The 19798-nt window shown below is 38.5% G+C and overlaps 1 protein-coding gene across 1 annotated transcript in view; it reads left to right on the top strand.

Annotated features, from left to right (window-relative positions):
- LOC111723819 overlaps positions 1-19798 on the top strand; it is a 49345-nt gene that overhangs the window by 6843 nt on the left and 22704 nt on the right. The window contains exon 2 of the mRNA XM_023510814.1: positions 12369-12742. Coding sequence (XP_023366582.1) covers positions 12369-12742 — 374 coding nt within the window. The remainder of the gene's footprint in view (positions 1-12368; positions 12743-19798) is intronic.

Below are 19798 nucleotides of genomic sequence, written 5' to 3'. Positions count from 1 at the left end.
AAAAAAAAAAAAAAAAAAGGCTTGTTTCCTCTTGTTAAAACAATGGCTCAAGGAATGTAAGGAAGAATATTTTAGAGCAGTTTCCAAACTTATCTGACGATAAAATTCACATATTATTTACAGATTTCAAGGTCCTTCTCTTAGAAATGATAATTCTGTGTTTCTGGGGGGGGGGTCTTTGGAAATCTTACTTTTACAAGGGATTCTATTTTAAGGAAAACTTGGGAAATCACTATTTAGCAATTTAGGAGAAATTGCAATTGACCAAAGAGGAATGAAAACATATTAAACTACTTGTACAGGTAAAATAAAAAATAAAAGCACAGCTGTTTAGATGTCTATGTACCTTTTAAAAATTGTTTGAATCTACATGGGCAACACTGTAGATAAGTACAATAAAAACATTATTAAAATATTATGCCCATTAATCAAGCATTTCCAGCAACTGTAAGTCTCTGGTTGGAAAGTAGATATATTTAATTACGATTATGCTGATATATGCATCGTATTAAAAAATTGAGCCTATAAGTAGGCACTGTAAAAAGGTAAAACTAGAAACATGCAATCTTCAAAATTGAATAAACTATTTTAAAGATAATCTTCGATTCAAAATTTAAATTCCACTTAGAGTTATCAAAAATCTGTTTCTTCCTCATCCCTACTCTTTGACAATAAGCATTTTGTATTTCTTTCGAACTTAATTTTTCTTTTCAATGTTATCATTGAAGGCAGGACTGTAACTACCAACAGTCCTTATAAAGGCCAAATGTTTCTGAAAAGTCAGATTTTAATCTTCCTTCTCACCAGTAGTATAATGAGGATTGTATTGCCTACTTGTGGTATTGTTTTTTCCTTTTAGTTCAAAAGAAAGAATACGAGTGAAAGTTCTACTCTGATATACAGAAGGTATCTGTATTTCATCATCCCACTTAGTGAGTCACTGTCTTCATGGCCGGTATCAGTCATCATGGCCTCAGAGTCAGGCTGGATTGAATTCTTCCTTTGTGTCAAGGATAATGCTAAACGCTGTGGGGGATCAGGAGATGAAATAACATACATTTCCTATCCTACCAGTGAAGGATGAACTCACTGTAGTGTAAGTTAGAATGTGATCACCTGTACTATGGAAGTTCACGAAGCACAGGGATTGCAAAGGAGGGTCCTGCAAGAGGGAAGGACCTTCAGGAGAAAGTGGATTTTGAGCTGGCCGGCCGGAAACTTTCCACGAAAATGTTGTATTCTCAACAGTCACTCACCTTCCCTAGGAGCATTGCTGTAACGCCTCATTAATTATTTGGTGATGTGAAATGATTAATGTTTAATACTCTCCTATGGAACAGACTTTCTCAAGGTTCAATTGAATTGAGTCATGGAAGTGTAACTGAATGAAAGTTGTGGAATGGAAAGGAAAGGCAAAGCCTCCTCGATACGGATTTACCTTGTAGATCCTCCGAAGATTTCCAGATGGACGGACTTTAATATCCCATGACCTACCTATGCAAAATGAAGAGAAGAAATGACTTGATCCATAGAGTGATCTTTATAATTCAATCCTCAAACCAGGATAATGACTGAATAACTGAGGCAAAGTCAGTTTTCCGCAGCTGTTCAAGTCAATGTTTAACTTTATAGAACCATGAGATAGTTCTAAAATACAAACACACACACGCACACACACACACACACACACACACACACAGAGTAGACAGGAAGAGAAAATTTAAGACGAGGAAAAATTACATTTTACACATTAAATAGATGGTTCTGAAAGCAGGTCCTGGAGGGAGAGTTCTGTTATAGTAACAGGTTTATATTCCAAAATGAAAAATAATCCTGTTCTCCATTTGCACCTCTACTTTTTCAAAGAGCTATATGTTATTTTCATGCATCCTCTTCAGATTTCAAGGTCTAGTGGGTAAATGGCAAAATTGCAATATCTATACATCATAGCAATTTCCTTTGCTCCATCTACTCAGTATGGAGATATCATAAATGGGATAGGGAAAAAAGATACGAATTGCAAACGTCATCACCGTAACACCTTATAATTTTTGAAATTCCCAAGTTACATGTGTACACAAGAAACACAGAGTTCTAGCAAGGTTTGTTATGACAAACAGCAGTTCCCTATCACCCTCTTTCCATTTCTCCCTACTCAAAAAGCAGCTCTTATTACTAATTATTTTGGTATTTATCCCATGCCCTAAATAGCAAGTGTCATTATTCTTTGTTCTTTCAAATTCTAGGCATTATTGACATTCAGCCATGGAAGCTGAGGATTTTGCTCTTTTTCCTTTCCCCTGAATGATAACTCTAACTAGAGATCTATAATCCTTTCTAGCCTATTGTCTCCCCTGATGTGCTTATATCATGATTTTGAGTAATTTTCAGTGTATGTTATTAAGATTATGAAATACTATTCATAGATGGACTTTCCTGCATAGCTGTGTTTTTCAAATTATTTTGTTTGTTTAGTTTCTAAGTGCTTGCTGCTAAGGTCTGAACGTTTTTGGCTCTCCTACATTTATGTGTTGAAATTCTACTTCTCGAGGTGATGCTGTTACAGGTAGGTCCTTTGAGAGGTAAGTAGGTTATGGGGTTGAAGCCCTCAGAAATGGGATTAGTATCCTTTTAAAAAAGGCCCAAGTGGCTTGGTGCCCATAACTCAGTGGTTAGAGCACCAGCCACATACACCGGGGCTGGAGGGTTTGAACATGGCCCAGGCCTGCTAAAACAACAAGGACAACTGCAACCAATAAATAGCCGGCGTTTTGGTGGGTGCCTGTAGTCCCAGCTACTCGGAAGGCTGAGTCAAAAGAATCGCTTAAGCCCAAGAGTTTGAGGTTATTGTGAGCTGTGACACCATGACATTCTACCCAGAGTGACATAGTGAGACTCTGTCTCAAGAAAAAAATGAAAATAAATAAATAAGACCCAAAGAGAACCCTCACCCTATTCACCATGTGAAGACACAGTGAGAAGGGACTGTCTATGAATCAGAAAATGGGCTCTCACCAGACACCAAATAAATCTACCTGTGCCTTGATTTTAGACATCCCAGCCTCCAGAACTGTGAAAAATAAATTTCTGTTGTTTGGAAACTACCCAGTTTGTAATATTTTGTTATAGCAGCCCAAACAGAATAAGATAGTATCTTGCACTAATTCTCCTAAAGGGCGCCCCCAAGATGCTTAGGTGCAGTATGTATGCTAGTGATTGAGTACTCCTGAAGAATCTCTCCACTGCCTTTTAGCTGGCTACACTGTACAGCGGCTGCCCGCTATGCCTGGAAATCAGCTGCCATGCTGGGTCCTTCTTTTACTATCACCCTAGGGATTCCCTTTACCTTTGTGCTCTATGTTGGACTTCTTGTTTTCTGTAACATGTGTCTTCCTCTTTTTTTTTTTTTTTTAATTCTTCCCTTGTTTTGGTAGAGCAAAATCTCCTTTCATGAGAAGTAGCCACACCAAATACATTTCTTGAGGTCTTGCTTATCTCACAATGTCGTTATTCACCCTGATAGTTGATTGATTGTTTAGTTGGGCATAGACTTCTTGGTTGGAAATAATCTTCCTCCAGTGTTTGAGAGACATTGCTCCACTGGCTTTCAGCATCCTGTGTAAATGCTGAGAGGTCTGCTGCCTGATCCTTTGTGTGGTCTATTTTTCTTCTTAACCCTAAGACTTCTGTGCTCTTCTCTTTGTTTCCAGTGTTCTTAAATTTCACAATGATGTGCCCTTTTTTTTTTTTTCTGGGAACATAGACTAGGACACTTTCAATTTGGAAATTCATACTTTTCAACTCTAGAAAAATGTCTTAGAACATATTTATTTCCTTACCTCCATTTTCTCTCTATTATACTGGACTCCTACATGAGTCCTTTGCCTTTTTGTCTAATTTCTGATATTTCTTTGACTTTATTTTTAATTCTTCTACTGAGTTTTAGTTACTGCTTTTATAGCTTTCCGTTATTGGAGACCTTTTTGTGGTCATTGTTCTTCACAGGTCCCTTTCTTATTGTGTCTTGCTTCTGTTTCATGATGGCAACATTTAGTAATGATAGAGTTTTTTTAATTTTTCATTTATTTATTTATTTATTTTTTAGAGACAGAGTCTCACTTTATCACTCTTGGTACAATGCTGTAGCGTCACAGCTCATAGCAACCTCCAACTCCTGAGCTTAGGTCATTCTCCTAACTTAGCCTGCCGAGTAGCTAGGACTACAGGTGCCAGCCACAATACCTGGCTATTTTTGTTGTTGTTGTTGTTGCAGTTTGGCCAGGGTTGGGTTTGAACCCGCCACCCTCGGTATATGGGGCTGGTGCCTTACCCACTGAGCCACAGGTGCTGCCTGTTAGTTTTTTAAAAAAAATTTTTACAGCGTAATTTTTCTTCTACTCTAAGTTAATTTTTTGTTTTGTTTTTGTTTTTCTGTGTGTTTATATCACTCTCTTTCATGTTAAGAACATCTTCTTATGCTTGGTAATCATTTATTATCTCTTCCTTTTTAAGAGTGCAAAACTAAAATGCTGATTGGGTACTCTTAAGTATCCTGTTATGACCTTCCCTGCAGGGTAAACTGGTTGGGAAAAGTTAGATCTCAGCCATCTTTTATGTCTTTCATTTTTAAATGATTAGACTCCCCAGAGAGGACTCTTCTAAACCCTTGTCTAAAGAATGACAGACTGGCTGTCAGTGAAGGAAGGTTCCTGGGGCATCAGCATTAAATATGTGCTTATACATTTCTCCCCCAATTGCTATTTTCAAACATATAGAAAAGTTGAAAGAATAATACAGTACCTACCTCCATATCCTTTACCAACAATAGTTAATAGTTTGCCGTATTTATCCTTTCTCCTTTTTTTTTTGAACCTTTAAAGGTAAGATGTCATCACAATGACTAGTTCTTATTCAAATGTCTCTGTCACAACAATGTTCTTTTATCTTTTTAGATGATACCGTTGTTTTAAAGTATGGTTGGTATTTTCAAGTCTAGGCCTTACCTTTACCCTCCCCTAATAATAATTCTAGTCCTTTGCTAGGGATGGGGGAGGGAGAGTCATCTAGCCTTGTAAGTTATCTATTTATGTGAAATCCCCTTCTACCACCACTAGCATCAGACATACAGACCTTTACTCTCACTGCCAGCTGGACTTAGTGCTGCTGTTTCCTGAATGAGCTGTTCGGAGATTTCTGTGTCACACATTAATTTTAGCCACTTTCCATTGCTAAATTAGAGTTTAATCTTCTCATGTCTGTTGTGTTGAGGATAACACTATTATTTATTGGTCAAAGCAGAAGACATTTGAATGTATTGGGGCTCAGAAAATGATACCCCATGATGCGATGCCTTGGCATGAGTGCTTTTCACCAAAGGAGACTGGAAGGACTCAGAAGCCAGGTTTTCCTCAGACCTTTTCCTGCCCTTCTGTTTCTCACCCTTTTCTTTCCTGCAGCAAGTCATGGGACCTAGAACTTCTCTGCCTCAAAGCCAACCATAAAACCGAGAAATGTTCCTTCAGCCTTCCCCTGCCTTGCAGGGTGGTATATAGCCATAGAAAAGAAAGTCTCTGACCTACCTTGTCTGATAGTGGATGGTAAGATCTTCATTCCAGAATTGGTCATGCCCTATACCCAGGAGGAAAGCATGCTACACAGACAGGCCGAGAGGAATCTGAACAGACGGGTCTTGCTGGGTTTTAACCCTCTTGGTCTGTTATCTATTGTCAGAGCACCTCCTTTTTGTCCAATTACATTTCTACACCACTGTCCATTCTTCACTGAATAGAAGCATACAATGGACAGTTTTCCCTGCATCTTGAGTCTTCATTTTGAGTAAAATTTTGATTAAATAAATTTGTTATGCTTTTCTCTTGTTAACCTTTCTTTTGTATAGGAGTGCCAGCTGTAATCATTGTGATGGATGAGGAAAGGTATCACATCTTTTCTGCCCCACAAAAGTAAAAACTGGCACTACTATTAATTATGCCAGGATTATTAATAGGAGTAAACCAGACTCGTCAGAGCAGCATATGGTGATTTGAGGAAGTCATTTCTTATCTGCTTTCCACCTTCAAGGTCTTGTTCTTATGGCCCTGATCTCCTATCCTTACAGCCGATGTAATAAAAAAAAAAGGACTCTTTCCTGTTATTTATGAATAAAGATAAGTACATGTGTTAAAAAAAAAACATATATTATCTTCAACCCAATTTAATTTTCTTGAACTCACTTTGATCACTTTATACATGTACCACTATTTTATTTATTTTATTTTAATTTTTGAAAAGTCAGGGTCTTACCATGTTGTCCAGGCTGGAGTACAGGGACAATTAATTCCATTATTGGTCAGTAGAGGAGTTTTAATCTGCCCTAATTCCAAGATGAGCCATTTCACCTCTGCTTAGGCAACCCGGTAGCTCCCCATTCCTGAAAGGTCACCCAAATTGATGCCAAACTTAGTGTAGACACCTCATGAACACAGTACATAGTATGTAGTTCACAAGAGTAACAGAACTCTTGGGCTCAAACTGTTCCCTTGCCCTCCCCTCCCCAGGAGCTAAGACTGCATGTGTGCACCACCACCCTGAACACATTTTGTTACTTTAATGTTTAGAAGATAAAAATCTCTAAATGCTTACTCTTTGAAATCTTTGCATAACCTATAATGAAGTATTTTATGGAAATGTTCAAAAAATAACTATTTATTTTATTTGATTAGAGCTCACCATCACTATTTATTTCAAACCAGGTAAATGTCAGGCAAACCAAATTAGAAGGTATATGATAGGGTTGCTAAAATAGTTTTGAATTAGATTCTAGAGTTTACTGTTCTCTATACCTGAAATACCTTCTTTATATCTCTATGAAAATCATACCTACTTTTAAAGGCTCACCTGAAATCTGTCTCCTCCTTTAAATTTCCGTAATAATTTCCTCACAAAAATTTTTTCCTCTAAAATCTTATAACACCCACCATTTGTATTATTTATGGCATTTATTCCATGTCTTAGGTGTCACATTTCTGTTACTGTGATAGCTTTCGCAATATTTTGGCTGCAACCTATTTTAAGACATATTTTACATTGTAGCCCAGTACACATTTATGTATATAGTATACACACACACACAAACACATATATCACTGAAACAAGAATGCCCCCCAAATACTTCCCCTTACTGATATACGCTCAGATATTTTCTGCATTATCTTTTACTTTTTGTTATAAGAAGTACTCACAGATTCCCTGAAAATTGATTTCTTGACTTTCTACTCGTTTATGACCCCACTGATTGAAAAACATCGTTCTAGTGTGGGGCTTCTTAAACTGGTATAAAAGCCACTGATCCATGAACTTGGATGAAAAAATATCACTACCTCTTACTGAAATTTAGAATTTCATTTTATTATAAAGGTAGGTAACAACCCATGGCAGTACTAGCAGTGTCACCACTAGTAATCACAGATATTTTCATATCACATTATGCATATTGTAGGTATCTTCAAGTATCTTTTATACTCAGCACTATTTTGGAATGATTGAAGTTTTTTTTTTTTTTGAGACAGAGCCTCAAGCTATCCCCCTGGGTAGAGTGCCATGGCTTCACTGCTCACAGCAACCTCCAACTCCTGGGCTCAAGCGAATCTCCTGCCTCAGCCTCCCAAGTAGCTGGGACCACAGGCGCCCACCACAACACCCGGCTATTTTTTGGTTGCAGCCTTTATTGTTGTTTGGCGGGTCTGGGCTGGATTCGAACCCGCCACCTTAGGTGTATGTGGCTGGTGCCTTAGCTGCTTTAGCCATAGGCGCCAAGCCGGAATGATTTGAAGTTATGAGACATGCTGATAGGTCTCGTTATTTGTGCATGAATAAATAACAAAGTCCAAAAGCACACAGTATTATATCACAGATTTAGTGTGTAATATTTTGACAACTATATTTCACTATAATTGGTTTCTTTCATAATCTAAGTATTTTATTTTATACCTTTATAAGCATTCTGAGACAGGGTCCAAGGGCTTCACCAGACTACCAAAGGGGTGCAGTGTGGGCGAAGGTTAAGACTCCTTGCTAGAACACTAATTTTCCTAGAAACAAATATCAGTTTCAGCACCTGTCATATAAAAAGGGTTCAATAAATATTTGTTGGACACTTTATTTTGGCAGGCTACTCAGAGGTATCTAGAACTCAGAAAAATCTAGTTAGACACAAGTTAAATGTTATGCTAAAAAAAATGATCTGGCAATTGGTTAGAGAGGAAGAGATAGGGGCTGTAAGCTAATCAATTGCACAAAACTTTCCCATCCTAAGGGCTTGTATTCCTAAGAACTTAAATTACAGGAAAGACTGTAATTCAGTGTGGTTAGACAAATCAAATAAATAGTTCAGTAAAAATTATTTCTTGGGCTCTTATAATAAAAAAACATGTTACACACATAGCACATGACCTCTTTGCATAAAGAATTTACACACTACTTGGGGAGACAAACAAATATTAAATAAAAACAGTGTCAGAAGGGCACAGATGTTTCAGAACATAGCAAACAGTATGGTCTAGTGAGAAGGTTGAATTCTGAAAGGAAATAGTAGAAAATGAAGCTTGAAACATCAGCTGGGTTGTATTATGGAAGGCTTTGAATGTCAGAGCAAGGAGGCAGGACTTTATTCAACAAATATTCAAGACCTGTAGAACACTTTTGCATCAAAGAAAGGACACAGCAAAGTTTAGGGAAGCTTCACCTGAGAGCATTACACAGAAGGCACTGAAGGACACAGTAATTAGAACCCCTGATATGTTGTCTTCAGTTGCTACTTTTCTCTTCCTATTTGGAATCTGGGTTTTTTTAAGAGTGCCAGAGTACAGTGGCATCATTGTAGCTCACTGCAACCTCAAACTTTTGGGCTTACGCAATCCTCCTGTCTCAGCCTCTTGACTGCAGGCATGTGCCTCAGTGACTGGCCTGTTATCTTGTACTTTAAAATCCTTGTTACGTACTTCCACCAGAGCTTAAAGCTCAAATCTGTTCCAAAACCAAACTAATCTTCCTTGCAAACCTGAGACTCCTGAGTTTCTTATTCATGTAATGACACACACCTGACACACACCATCTTTGATTTCTTTCTATTCATTACCTTTCGTTCTAATCATTCCCTTCCACAGGCTGACTCCATTATGAGTCTACTAAATTCATGTATCTTCAAAATATGTATCTGTTAACCCAGTGATAGAACATTAAATTTGGGATCCTAAGTAGAGTTTTTAAGAAAGGGAAATGTTATTGTTTGTTATCTGCAGTATAAACAGAACTGTATAAGCTAACATTGTCCTTTGTGATTCTTCCATCCTTTGAGACTTGGTTCTCAAAAAAACTAATGAAGCATTTATTGCCTTTATTTCTTTCTGTGTTCTACCTTTACGTCCTGAAGTGGCCAACTTATCAGTGTTCTGTTAAGGTAGATTTGGCAAAGTAGTTAAGGCTCTCTCCAGGTAGGGAGCAACTAAATTAAAATAGGTATATATTATTACATACACATACTTATACACTGTGTATAAAGAAAAGGAAAATGAGGTGGAGACAAACAGTAACAAAGTTCTGTTTATATTGATTGTGAGAGGGCCAGATTAACTCCATTTTGTGGTTTACTGCACAAGCCCCATTCCTAGTTGTTTACTACACAGTGGTTTACTGCACAAGCCCCATTCCTAGTTGTTTACTACACAGTGGTTTACTGCACAAGCCCCATTCCTAGTTGTTTACTACACAAGCCCCACTGTTTACCACACAAACTCCATTCCTAGCCCTTCCACTCTACCAGTAAAACCTACAAGCCACTCCCTGCTGCCTTCCCCCACCCCTCACCTGTACCAATCCAAATCCTCCTTTACTAATGAAATTACCAACCACCAATCAAAAGTGTACTCATACCCTCCTCACCTTCTTGCTTTCTGTACCCCATAAAAACTTGCTCCACCCCGGTTCGGGGCTCGTCCTAGGCTTGCATGCTAGGGGAGTCCAGACCGGTCTGAATAAAACCTCATCTCATGCTTTTTACATCGGAGTGCGTCTCGGATTCGTCTGTTGGGGTTATTTGGGAGAATAATTTTCGGGCACAACAATTGCATTTATAGGTAGCTAAATTTTAAATACTGGTTGCCTCATTCATCCATTTTTGCTTTTGAGGGAGTTCCTTTTATTGTACATTAGTGTTTTCTTAATTTTCTGACTTTTCTTTTACTGATTTCCAGGACATTTCTGTTCTTAACAGACTTTTTTACTCTGGAAGCATCTTATGTCATTGGGTGACAGCTGTTTCTAAGATCCTCTGAGATGCATAGTAGATCAGCATTTAGTAAGATTGAAAGAAGATAATTTTTCAACTAAACCAAAATACATTAAACTTTGCTTATAAAATACCACCAACTTAAATTAGATAAAGATTTGACTATCTTAAATGTGATTTGCATATGAGATAATAAACAAAGGAGATGGCCAGAAGGAGCTGATTCCTTTACTAAGATCTGCCTGTTCTTTTTCACTATCAGCAAACAGAGTATCTGATCTTTATCAGGGCAGGGACTTAAGATGCCCAGTTTCTGTGTAGTTAACCTTTTCGTATGGGAGAATATCTTTATTTAGTTCCTGGAGTAATAGGAAAAGGGTGCTTGATACTGTAAAGAATGTCAGTCCCCATTCATATTTTGCCCTTACCTTCTTTTAGACTTGCATATGTGCTATTAATCATTTGATACTAATCTTAGGTCAGATACTTGCCTCCTGCAATGGGGAAGAGATGAAAGGATTTTTTTTTTTTTTTCTTTTTGAGACAAGAGTCTCCTGTCGCCCTTGGTAGAGAGCTGTGGCATCATAGCTCTCAGCAACCTCAAACTCTTGGGCTTAAGAGATTCTCTTGCCTCAGCCTTCCAAGTAGCTGGGACTACAGGTGCCCGCCACAATACCTGGCTGTTTTTCTGTTGTTGTTGCAGTTGTCATTGTTGTTTAGCAGGCCAGGGCTGGGTTGGAACCCGCCAGCCCTGGTGTACGTGGCCAGTGCCCTAGATGAAAAGATTTTATGGTCATACACTAAATGTAACATCAACACTACATTGTTACCCAATTTTTGCCAGGAAAAAAGTAGTTTAGGGTGAACTCCTCTAAAATCAAAATTATCAAGTTTTGTAGATTTTCTCTAACATCCAGTTGACTTATATTCAAGAATTATAATGGGTCAAATCATTCATTTCCTTAGGAACATAATTAGCAATCAATTCAACTTGGAAAGAAGGCAACTCCAAGACTCAAGTGGTTGAGCATTTTACTGTCTTCTTTTGCACCGGCCACATGAACAATAAAGAACACCTACTTTAAATATCATCATGCAGTGTTCCAAGGCACAGACAACTGCAACTTCGGACCCCTGGTAGCATAAATATTTGTAATGGGCACGCTGACCGTTACAAATATTGAAAAGAGGACGGTTTTGCTCCCCACAGCATTAGAGCGGTGTATGCGACAGCTTTTCGGCACTTGGAGAGTCTCTGGGCGCCTCGCTCCCCCAGCAGGGACAGCATTTTTCTCTTCTGGTCCCACCGCAGCGAACTCAAAGCTCAAAACCAACAGAACGAAAAACAACTCAGCCGACTTCAACAGAGGAATCCGCCTGGCGGCAAAATTCTAGGGGCGGTGAATAAAGAGCGAGGCTTTTCGCTCCAACCAATCAGATGAGAGGAAGTCTTGGCACGCCCTTTTCCGTTTACCAATCAACATCTAGCTCAATGGGCCAGCCCTTTGACCCCCGGAAAATGCCTTTTAAATTTTATTACCACAGCTTTCTGCCTGCCTTCCTCAGTCCTTCCACGAACTGTTCTAAAAAAAGGAAAACTGAACGTAACAATTCCAAAACTTCTCGGTCTCTAGGTTGAGAAGTGAAACGACAGACTTCTCGGTCAAAATCGTGGATTCTATGAGGAACAGGGAAAGGGAAAGGAGGGTTCTGGAAGGCGACTACAGCTCCCGTGGGGCCTTGCGTGGAGCGGCCCGCCGGACCGAGGGGCGGGGCGTTGTAGGGAGAAAGGCCGAAGGTCACGGGGCTCCTTCCTTCTTCCTGACCGTGAGCCTGCGGGTGGCGGGACGAGGGTGGGCGGAGCGAGGCGACGTCGGCCCCGCGCTTTGTGTCCCCTCCTCCCGCTCCGGCTGGGGGCGTCCGAGGGGGCGTGGCCCGCGCGAGGACTGTTGGGGCAGCGAGTGCCAGAGGACTGGGGTGACGCGTCTCTTTCCAGCTCAGCGGTGTGTGAGGTGTCGCGGCCCCGCCGGCGATTGGCTGCTGAGAGGCGAGTACGCGGCGGCCGTTGGTCGCCGGCAGCACGGAGCGAGGGCCGGGGCGGGCGGGGGGGAGATGGGGCGGCGGTGGCGGCGGCGGCGGCTGCAGGAGGCGGGCGCGGACGAACCGGCGGCCGCAGCAGCAGCAGCGGCAGTCCCCGGAGTCCTGTGAAGCGCCGCTGCCCGCGCAGCTGTCGGCCCCGCGGAGGGCGCGAACGGAACGCGAGCCGCCGAGCGCCACAGCCCTTAGGACTCTCGCTCCCATCCTCGCTCTCCTGCTCCGACTCCTCCATCTTGGCCTCGGCAGTGGCGGCTGCCGGGAGGATGTGCCGCCTTCTGGCAGGGGGAAGAAGGAGGAGAAGATGAAGAAGTACCGGCGGGCCTTGGCCCTGGTCTCCTGCCTCTCTCTGTGCTCCTTGGTCTGGTGAGTAGGCGCGACAACACGGGAGTTTCGGTGAGGGCAGAAGCCGGGTGGGACCCCAGGTCACACCCCCAAGTCGTTCAGGGCCCCAGTGTAAGGGATAGACCGATGTTGTACTCCGGGACTGTTCCTCTGGCTGGCCTGCTGGCACCCTCGGGGGAGATTTTCAGGGTGTATTTTGGAATTTACAGAGATTAAGGGAGAGAGAGGTACCTGGGTAGAGGGGACCACCAAGTGCTTTTGTACTCGGTTACCCTACCTTCTGGAGACGGTGCGGTGTTCACGTGGAGAGGCGGTGGCCAGGTTGCTCAGGTTTACCGCCGGTCCTTTGCTTTCTTAGTGTGGTAAGGGCATAAAACACATCAGATAGTGTATGTTCCCGACGTGCGATTTTAAAGCGTTTAGTCGTCGTGAGAGTAAGAATTGTGTATAAGCCATAGCTTTCCTGGACATTCTCGCCCAAGTTTTGTCCCCAAGTACACTCGGGTCTTCTGTTCTTGGAAACTTTGGGGGGGTGTTCTGAAGCAGCTGATTTGGAGGAGAGGGTGTCTCACAGGTAGTGTATTCAGTAGGAAAGGAAGAAGAGTGCCTGGTCTCTAAAGTTTTATGGAGTTTCTCTTAGCCCTGGGCACTTTTTTTTTGAGGAACAGAAAGAGCTTGTAAGTTGAAAGATTGCCATCAGTGTACTTGGGAAAAAACATTCTTTCCTCCTAGGGAATTTTTTTCAGATACGTGTGACATTTGATGACTTTAAAAAGATGCATCTTCAGTCAAAGCAATATGCTACTTGTTGTGCTAAAATTTAAGTAAACTAAATTTCCTGTTTAGCTTATTCATGTGAAGCACTAACACTATTTTTATTTTTTATGATGTCTTAGGAGTTCAAAAAGCACTGAAGTTGTAGAGTTGTTGCTCACATAAAATAATACATAAACAAAGAGGAAAAGAAAACACTTTGCTGGCTGAGGAATTTTGATCCAAAGGGTGATAGAAATTTTAGAGAGTAAAAAATTGGTGTATTATCTTACATTCTGAAACTTAAAAAGAACCAGTGTCATTCTTCCCTTTCCACTTTTTAATACTATGTTGAGTACCAAGAAGTTCCTGTAGGAGATGAGTCCACTGGCTGCTTTTAAATTTAAATTTGTTGATGAGATACTGAAAGCTTGTATTCATTTCCTCCTCTTTGTGGTATTGCCTAGTTGTTTGTAGATTTTTTTTTACTTTTCTTTTTCTCCTTGGTTTTGCCCATCTTTAAACGGTATTATTCTTCATTAGCACATCATGAAATGGCTGACAAGGCAAAGGTTAGACTTTTCATTCTAGTTTGAAACACACCAGTATGTCTAAGTTTTTTTTTTAATTGGATGGTGAAAATGAAATCAAGCAATAGAGTGTGTTTCTTAAAACCCCTTGTAAATTTAAATTAACCATGCTCCTGTTGTTTGGGGAATTTCTGTCTTTTGCTTATGTTAACCTCAAATTGTTTTAACTTTATTCACTAGAAAGTGAGAAGATCATGACCTGTTAAGGAAAAGACAGTCAGCCTAGTATTGAAAATAGTAGTCATAGAATTTTGGAAAGTTTGTTGACTCTCAAAGTGAAAAACATGAGTTGAAAGTTTAAGAGTGTGAAAAGTTTTAAGAAACTTTAGCTTAAGAAACAGTTGGGTTAGTATATTTTGAAATTTGTTTGGACTGCCAAATTATTCTTTAGTAAAGCTATTAAAAGGCATTAAATTAGGATGTTTGTCCTTGATGTTTCTTTGGAAGGGTGACAATGAATGAGATTGGGCAAGAGGAATGGTGCATGGTGAAGATTTGTATGTTTTGTCTTTTGAGACTCTATGGGGAGGTGAAACCATGGAACAGACTTATCTGGAGGTCTAACTTATGCTACAATCTGGTCTGGTATGTCATTTCCCACCATTGCCACCTCCCTTAACAGAAGTGGGTACAGAAAGCTGTTGTAGGGTTAGAGAAAAGTTTTGCAGAAGAGTTGATGAGCTCCTTATAGTAGCCATTTTTGTCTTTGTCATTCAGAAATTGTTCCCAAATTTTGTGATCCATTTCTGTTCTATCGATTGAATACTATGTTTATAATAGTTTCTAAAATTCTTCCTTCATTCTACCAATATTACTGTATTTTGTTATCACTTTATTTCTAGTGTTAATAATTGTATAGACCATGATTAGGTCTCCCTTCTGCTTTTATCTTTCCAGCATAATGTACTAACCTTAGAGTACCTTAACAGAAGAACCACCCTATCCATAGCATTATATATTCTGGTTACTGTTTTTTCCTTTCATATACTTTATGATTTATGTCAAGTAGTACAGGCTATTCTAGGTGTACATGGCTATAGCTGCACCACAGAATGGTGAAATTATTATCAGCTAAATCTGTGTCAGGCGCATGGTGTGTGCTTGATATATAACATTTTTACTCTCCACAGAAACCCTATAAAATAGATGTTAACTTCATTTTACATATGAGGAATAGAGAGGTTAAGTAACTTGGCTAAAGTTTATTCGCAGCTGTGATTTAAACCTAGACAATCTGGCTTGTGGCACAGTTACTTGACTGTCATCTATTTTTTGACTGTAGGTCAGAACTGTATTCTATATATATGGTTCTTATATCCTCAAAATAAGAAAACTAATTCATTCATATCTGACAGGGTTGTTAGGAGGATGAGGATGAAATAAAATAATGCATATAACAGATCTTTGTAAAATACTGAGAGTGTATTATGTATATATGAATCATAAAATCATTCAACATTGTTTTTCTCCAGGCCTGCTGTGTACCAGATGTTGTGACGAGTATTGAAAATCTAAAGATAGGGTGATCGGTTCATCTTTGTTTTAACAATCAAAGTTCTGTAAATCCCAAGAAACCCCTGTATTAGTCCTATTACTACTGTAACAAATTACCACAAATTTAGTAGTTTGAAACAACGCTCATTTATTATCTTACAGTTCTGGAGGTCAGAAGCCCAAAATAAGTCTCCACTGGGCTAAAAAATTTAAGGTGTCAATAGGACTAGTTCCTCCTGGAGACTTTTGAGTTTGTCTCTGTTTCTGGAGGCTTCCTGCATTCTGTGGCCTCATCCTCACATCCCTACTCCAACCTCTTCATTTCTCAGGTCTACAAATGATTGGTCCTGCCTTTTCTTATAAGCACTCATGTGATTACATTGGGTCTACCCAGACAATCCAGGATAATCTCCCTAGCTCGTAATCCTTAATTTAATCACATCTGCAGAGTCTCTTTTACCATGTAAGGCAACATATTTGGAGATTAGAATGCAGACATCTTTGGGGAGAGACGTTATTCAGTCTGTATCTCCTCAGTCCTGGGTAAACTGGAAAGGCTGATGATCACTCTAAAGAAGAAAAAAGGCTTAATTAGTAGATATTCTGAGTGTGTCCCCTAATTAGTAAACTCTTGTGCATTCACCTTTATTAAGTGCTTAATTGTAAATTATTATATACGTGTGCAAATATATTAGTATGTTAGTATACATAATAAATTAACATGTTAGATGTTTAAGAAAGATGAGATAAAAAATATTTTCTGTCAACATACCTTTTTGCTCTCATTAAAACAGAATTTTTAGTGAGAGCTATGTGATTGATCCGCTGGATTTTTATATCATAACATAGAACTTGAACTAGTTAGAAATCTTAGCCCTGTTATTGTTTTGTTAATTTGTACTTACATTATTATTGTCTTCACAGACATTTTTTAAAAGCTTCTACATATTGTAAGGGTCAGGTTAGTTAAAATGATCCCTACATATACTTTATTGGACACAGTAAACCTCATATACATATCCTTGGACAAGTTATTTCAGTGAGTCTCATTTCTTGTCTATAAAATGGTTTGCAGAATGGATAGTTCAAGATGGGATATTTTTAGGCAGAAGGAACATTCTTGTTGAGTTATCTGGAGTATGAGTGTATGTGTGGAGAGATGGGAAGGGAGGCTACAGCGAACTTTTGGTTATAGTGCTGTTGAATTCTGATTTTAACCTGATAGAGGATGAGCAAGTGAAGTAGTTTAAACAGAGCAGGAACATGAGGTCACATTGATTTTTTTTTTTTTTTTAATTAGATTGCTACTGAGGGGGCCCCTCAGTGTTGGTCACATGAGGAGAGATTTGATAGATGTCTAAATCAAGGTATATTGACCTTTTTGACTGTGGTAATTTTACTGAGTATGTCAGCCCAGCTTCCATCAATTGAAGAGGTTTATTTTTCAATTTGTGGTTAAATGTTTGTACCCTTTATTTTGTATTTCCTCTGATATTTTTGCTGGCTTCTTGCTCATTTGTTAATGAGCAGAAAAATAAAAAGCTAGAAAATTATATAAGCTGGTGTTTTTTTCTTTTGTAAACAATAAGTAGAAACATTGAAAATCCCTATTTCTTTTACCTGGAGAAATATTTTTTGCTGGTTTTCTGTATCTGTCTCTTTTTAAAGACTCTGAATCTATTTTTTTCTGAATGAATATTTAAAATTAATAAAACAGTAAAATAACTCTTCCACTCCACATCATTTGATGATGACTATTTTTTATAAAGTGGAACTTAATATGAAAGACTAGAAAAAAAGTTTATCTTTGTTCTGGGATATACATTCCAAAGAAAGCATCTGGTACTTTAAAAAGATGTTAGGCCATTATCTGATATGTAGTTATCAGATCCCTTCAAACAGGTTAGTTGAAGCCAGGTTGCCTTAATAGAAAAGGTTTATGAAAGGTGTGAGGTGTTTGTGTAAAACTTGAACATTTGTGTCCAATAAAAGATGAAAAATAATTTCTTTATATTATCATTTGAATTTTTAAAAGAGCTAAATGTGTTACATGTTGCCCCTTTACATTTGAATATATATTGAAATGGAAGCAGGTAGTAGGGTTGGCAGACAGTGGAAAAAACAAAAGCTGTCAGCACTTACCTTTGAGCACTAGTTATTTCATTTTTCATTTCATTAACTTGTAAATAATTCTTTTCACCTTTCTCAACAATCTGAAGAAATGTCAGTGTTATAGGTAATACTCTTGTGCTTATAAATAAAAAGAAAAGAGAACCTTGTAAAAAAAATTAAGTGCTTTATTCTCTCAAGCTTTCTTAAGGTAGAAGCATTTATAGGAATGTCATACTTTAGTAGTTTATATATAACTAGAAGAAACAAAAACTCTTTACTGGAAACTTAATCATGTACTTGTTTCAGATTGTAGTTTAGTGCCAGTTGTATGTTACCTATTTTTTGAGACTGTATTTTAAAGTAATTTGAGAAGTAAAATTGCACATGTCACAAGGAATGGGAAATTGCTTTTGAGTATTTGAAGTACAAGAATGTTAATCCCTTGGGATGAACTTATTTCATAAATGTAGATTTTTTTGAAAGAAAGTTTAGTTTTATTTTAGAACTTTATTTATAATGAGTTGCTAGTTAAAGTTATTTTATATTTTACATAAGAGTGATGCCTAGCTTTGTTTAGAAGATTCATAGGTACTAAGCTAATTTTTATATTGTTATGTAGTATTTGTTATCTACTGGGAGAAAATATTTAAAGTACTAAGAACAATGCTTCAGTCATAGGTAAGTGCAATTATGTAAGTAATTTATTCACTTTGGATATTTTGCTAATTTGTTGAGTAGAAGTAAGATGGCTTAAGTATCAGAGTTAGAAATAGGACCCCATAAATTTATTTAAAATTTTTGGATGCCAACAGTGTATTTGGTATAGCCAGGGATCAGAAGAAGCATGAAGCTGGTTGTCAAAATACAGATTCTAATGTAGTGGAAAGGGTGTAAGACAAAGAGCTCTAGTGTAGTCCTTTCTTTGAATTACTAATTGTGAACATTTATTGAGTACTTATTTCTATTCAAAGTGCTTTATATACGTTAATTTTATCCTCTTTACAGCTTTTTTGAGATAGACACTCTATTTTAAAAATGAAGAAAGGGGGGGCACAAAGAAGTTAATCAACTTGCCCAACTTCTTACAATTGGTAAGCAACAAAATCAGAACCTAAGTAGGCCAGATTCTTAGTCTGTGTTCCCTTATCTGCTCTGCTACTCTGTCAGTAGTCTGGTGGATGGATATTCTTGGTCAAGTTTCAACTTTTCAGTGTGTGTCAATTTTTTCTTCTGAGAATGACAGTGCCTGGATTGGCTTAGGAGGGAATGAACATTAAAATTATTCATGAAGCTTTTAAAAGAAATACACATGCCTAGGATTCTTAGCTTGGACATTCTAAGTTTGTGTTAATTTTTTGTTCATTCAAGTTAGTATTATTGGACTAGATGAATTCTGAGATTTTTTTGTACATTTAATATCCTAACATAACGTTAACATTAGTGAACAACACAGAAAGCTGAATTGTAAGGTAGGTGCTTAAGAGAAATATTAGGGCTGGAGGAAAATGACGTGTGATTCATAATCTTTGCTTCTGTGGAAGCACCTCTTCGTGAGCTGAAATAAGTATAGGGGTGTTGCTCGTCAGTAATGACTGTGTATATGTGTGTGTGTGTGCATACATGAGCATGTGTGGACACCTGTCTGCTTGTTTGCCTGTGGGCAGATGGCACTTAATTGTCAAAGAGAACGAGAGTTGTGAGTAAAAGAAATAATGTGTTCGATTTGGGTGAGAGTGGTAACAATCAAATAAACCTGAAGAAGAAATAAGAGATACATTTTGGAGATTATGATGGATTTTGTAAGCTATACCAAAGACAAGTGTTTCATGAATCTTACTTTGACATCATTGTGCATTACAGAGGGGGGAAGACTTAAAGGGGTGTATAAGGGTCACCTAAGGTGACCAGATTTTAACATTGATAAAGCAGGACACCATTGATGGGGGTGGGGGAGGGTGTCTTAATTAAAAATTTGGTCTATATGGAGCAACAAAAATTTTCATAGAATGCAAAAATAGTATTGTCATAAGTATTTTTTTAATTTCAACATAAGTACAATTTACAAATATAATACAGTAAAAAAAATAATGTATAGGGCAACGCCTGTGGCTCAAAGGAGTAGGGTGCC

Source organism: Otolemur garnettii, unplaced genomic scaffold (genome assembly GCF_000181295.1).
Source record: "Otolemur garnettii isolate 467f Iridium unplaced genomic scaffold, OtoGar3 scaffold00016, whole genome shotgun sequence".
Lineage (NCBI taxonomy): Eukaryota > Metazoa > Chordata > Mammalia > Primates > Galagidae > Otolemur > Otolemur garnettii.
This window is presented reverse-complemented; position numbering and strand designations above follow the sequence as displayed.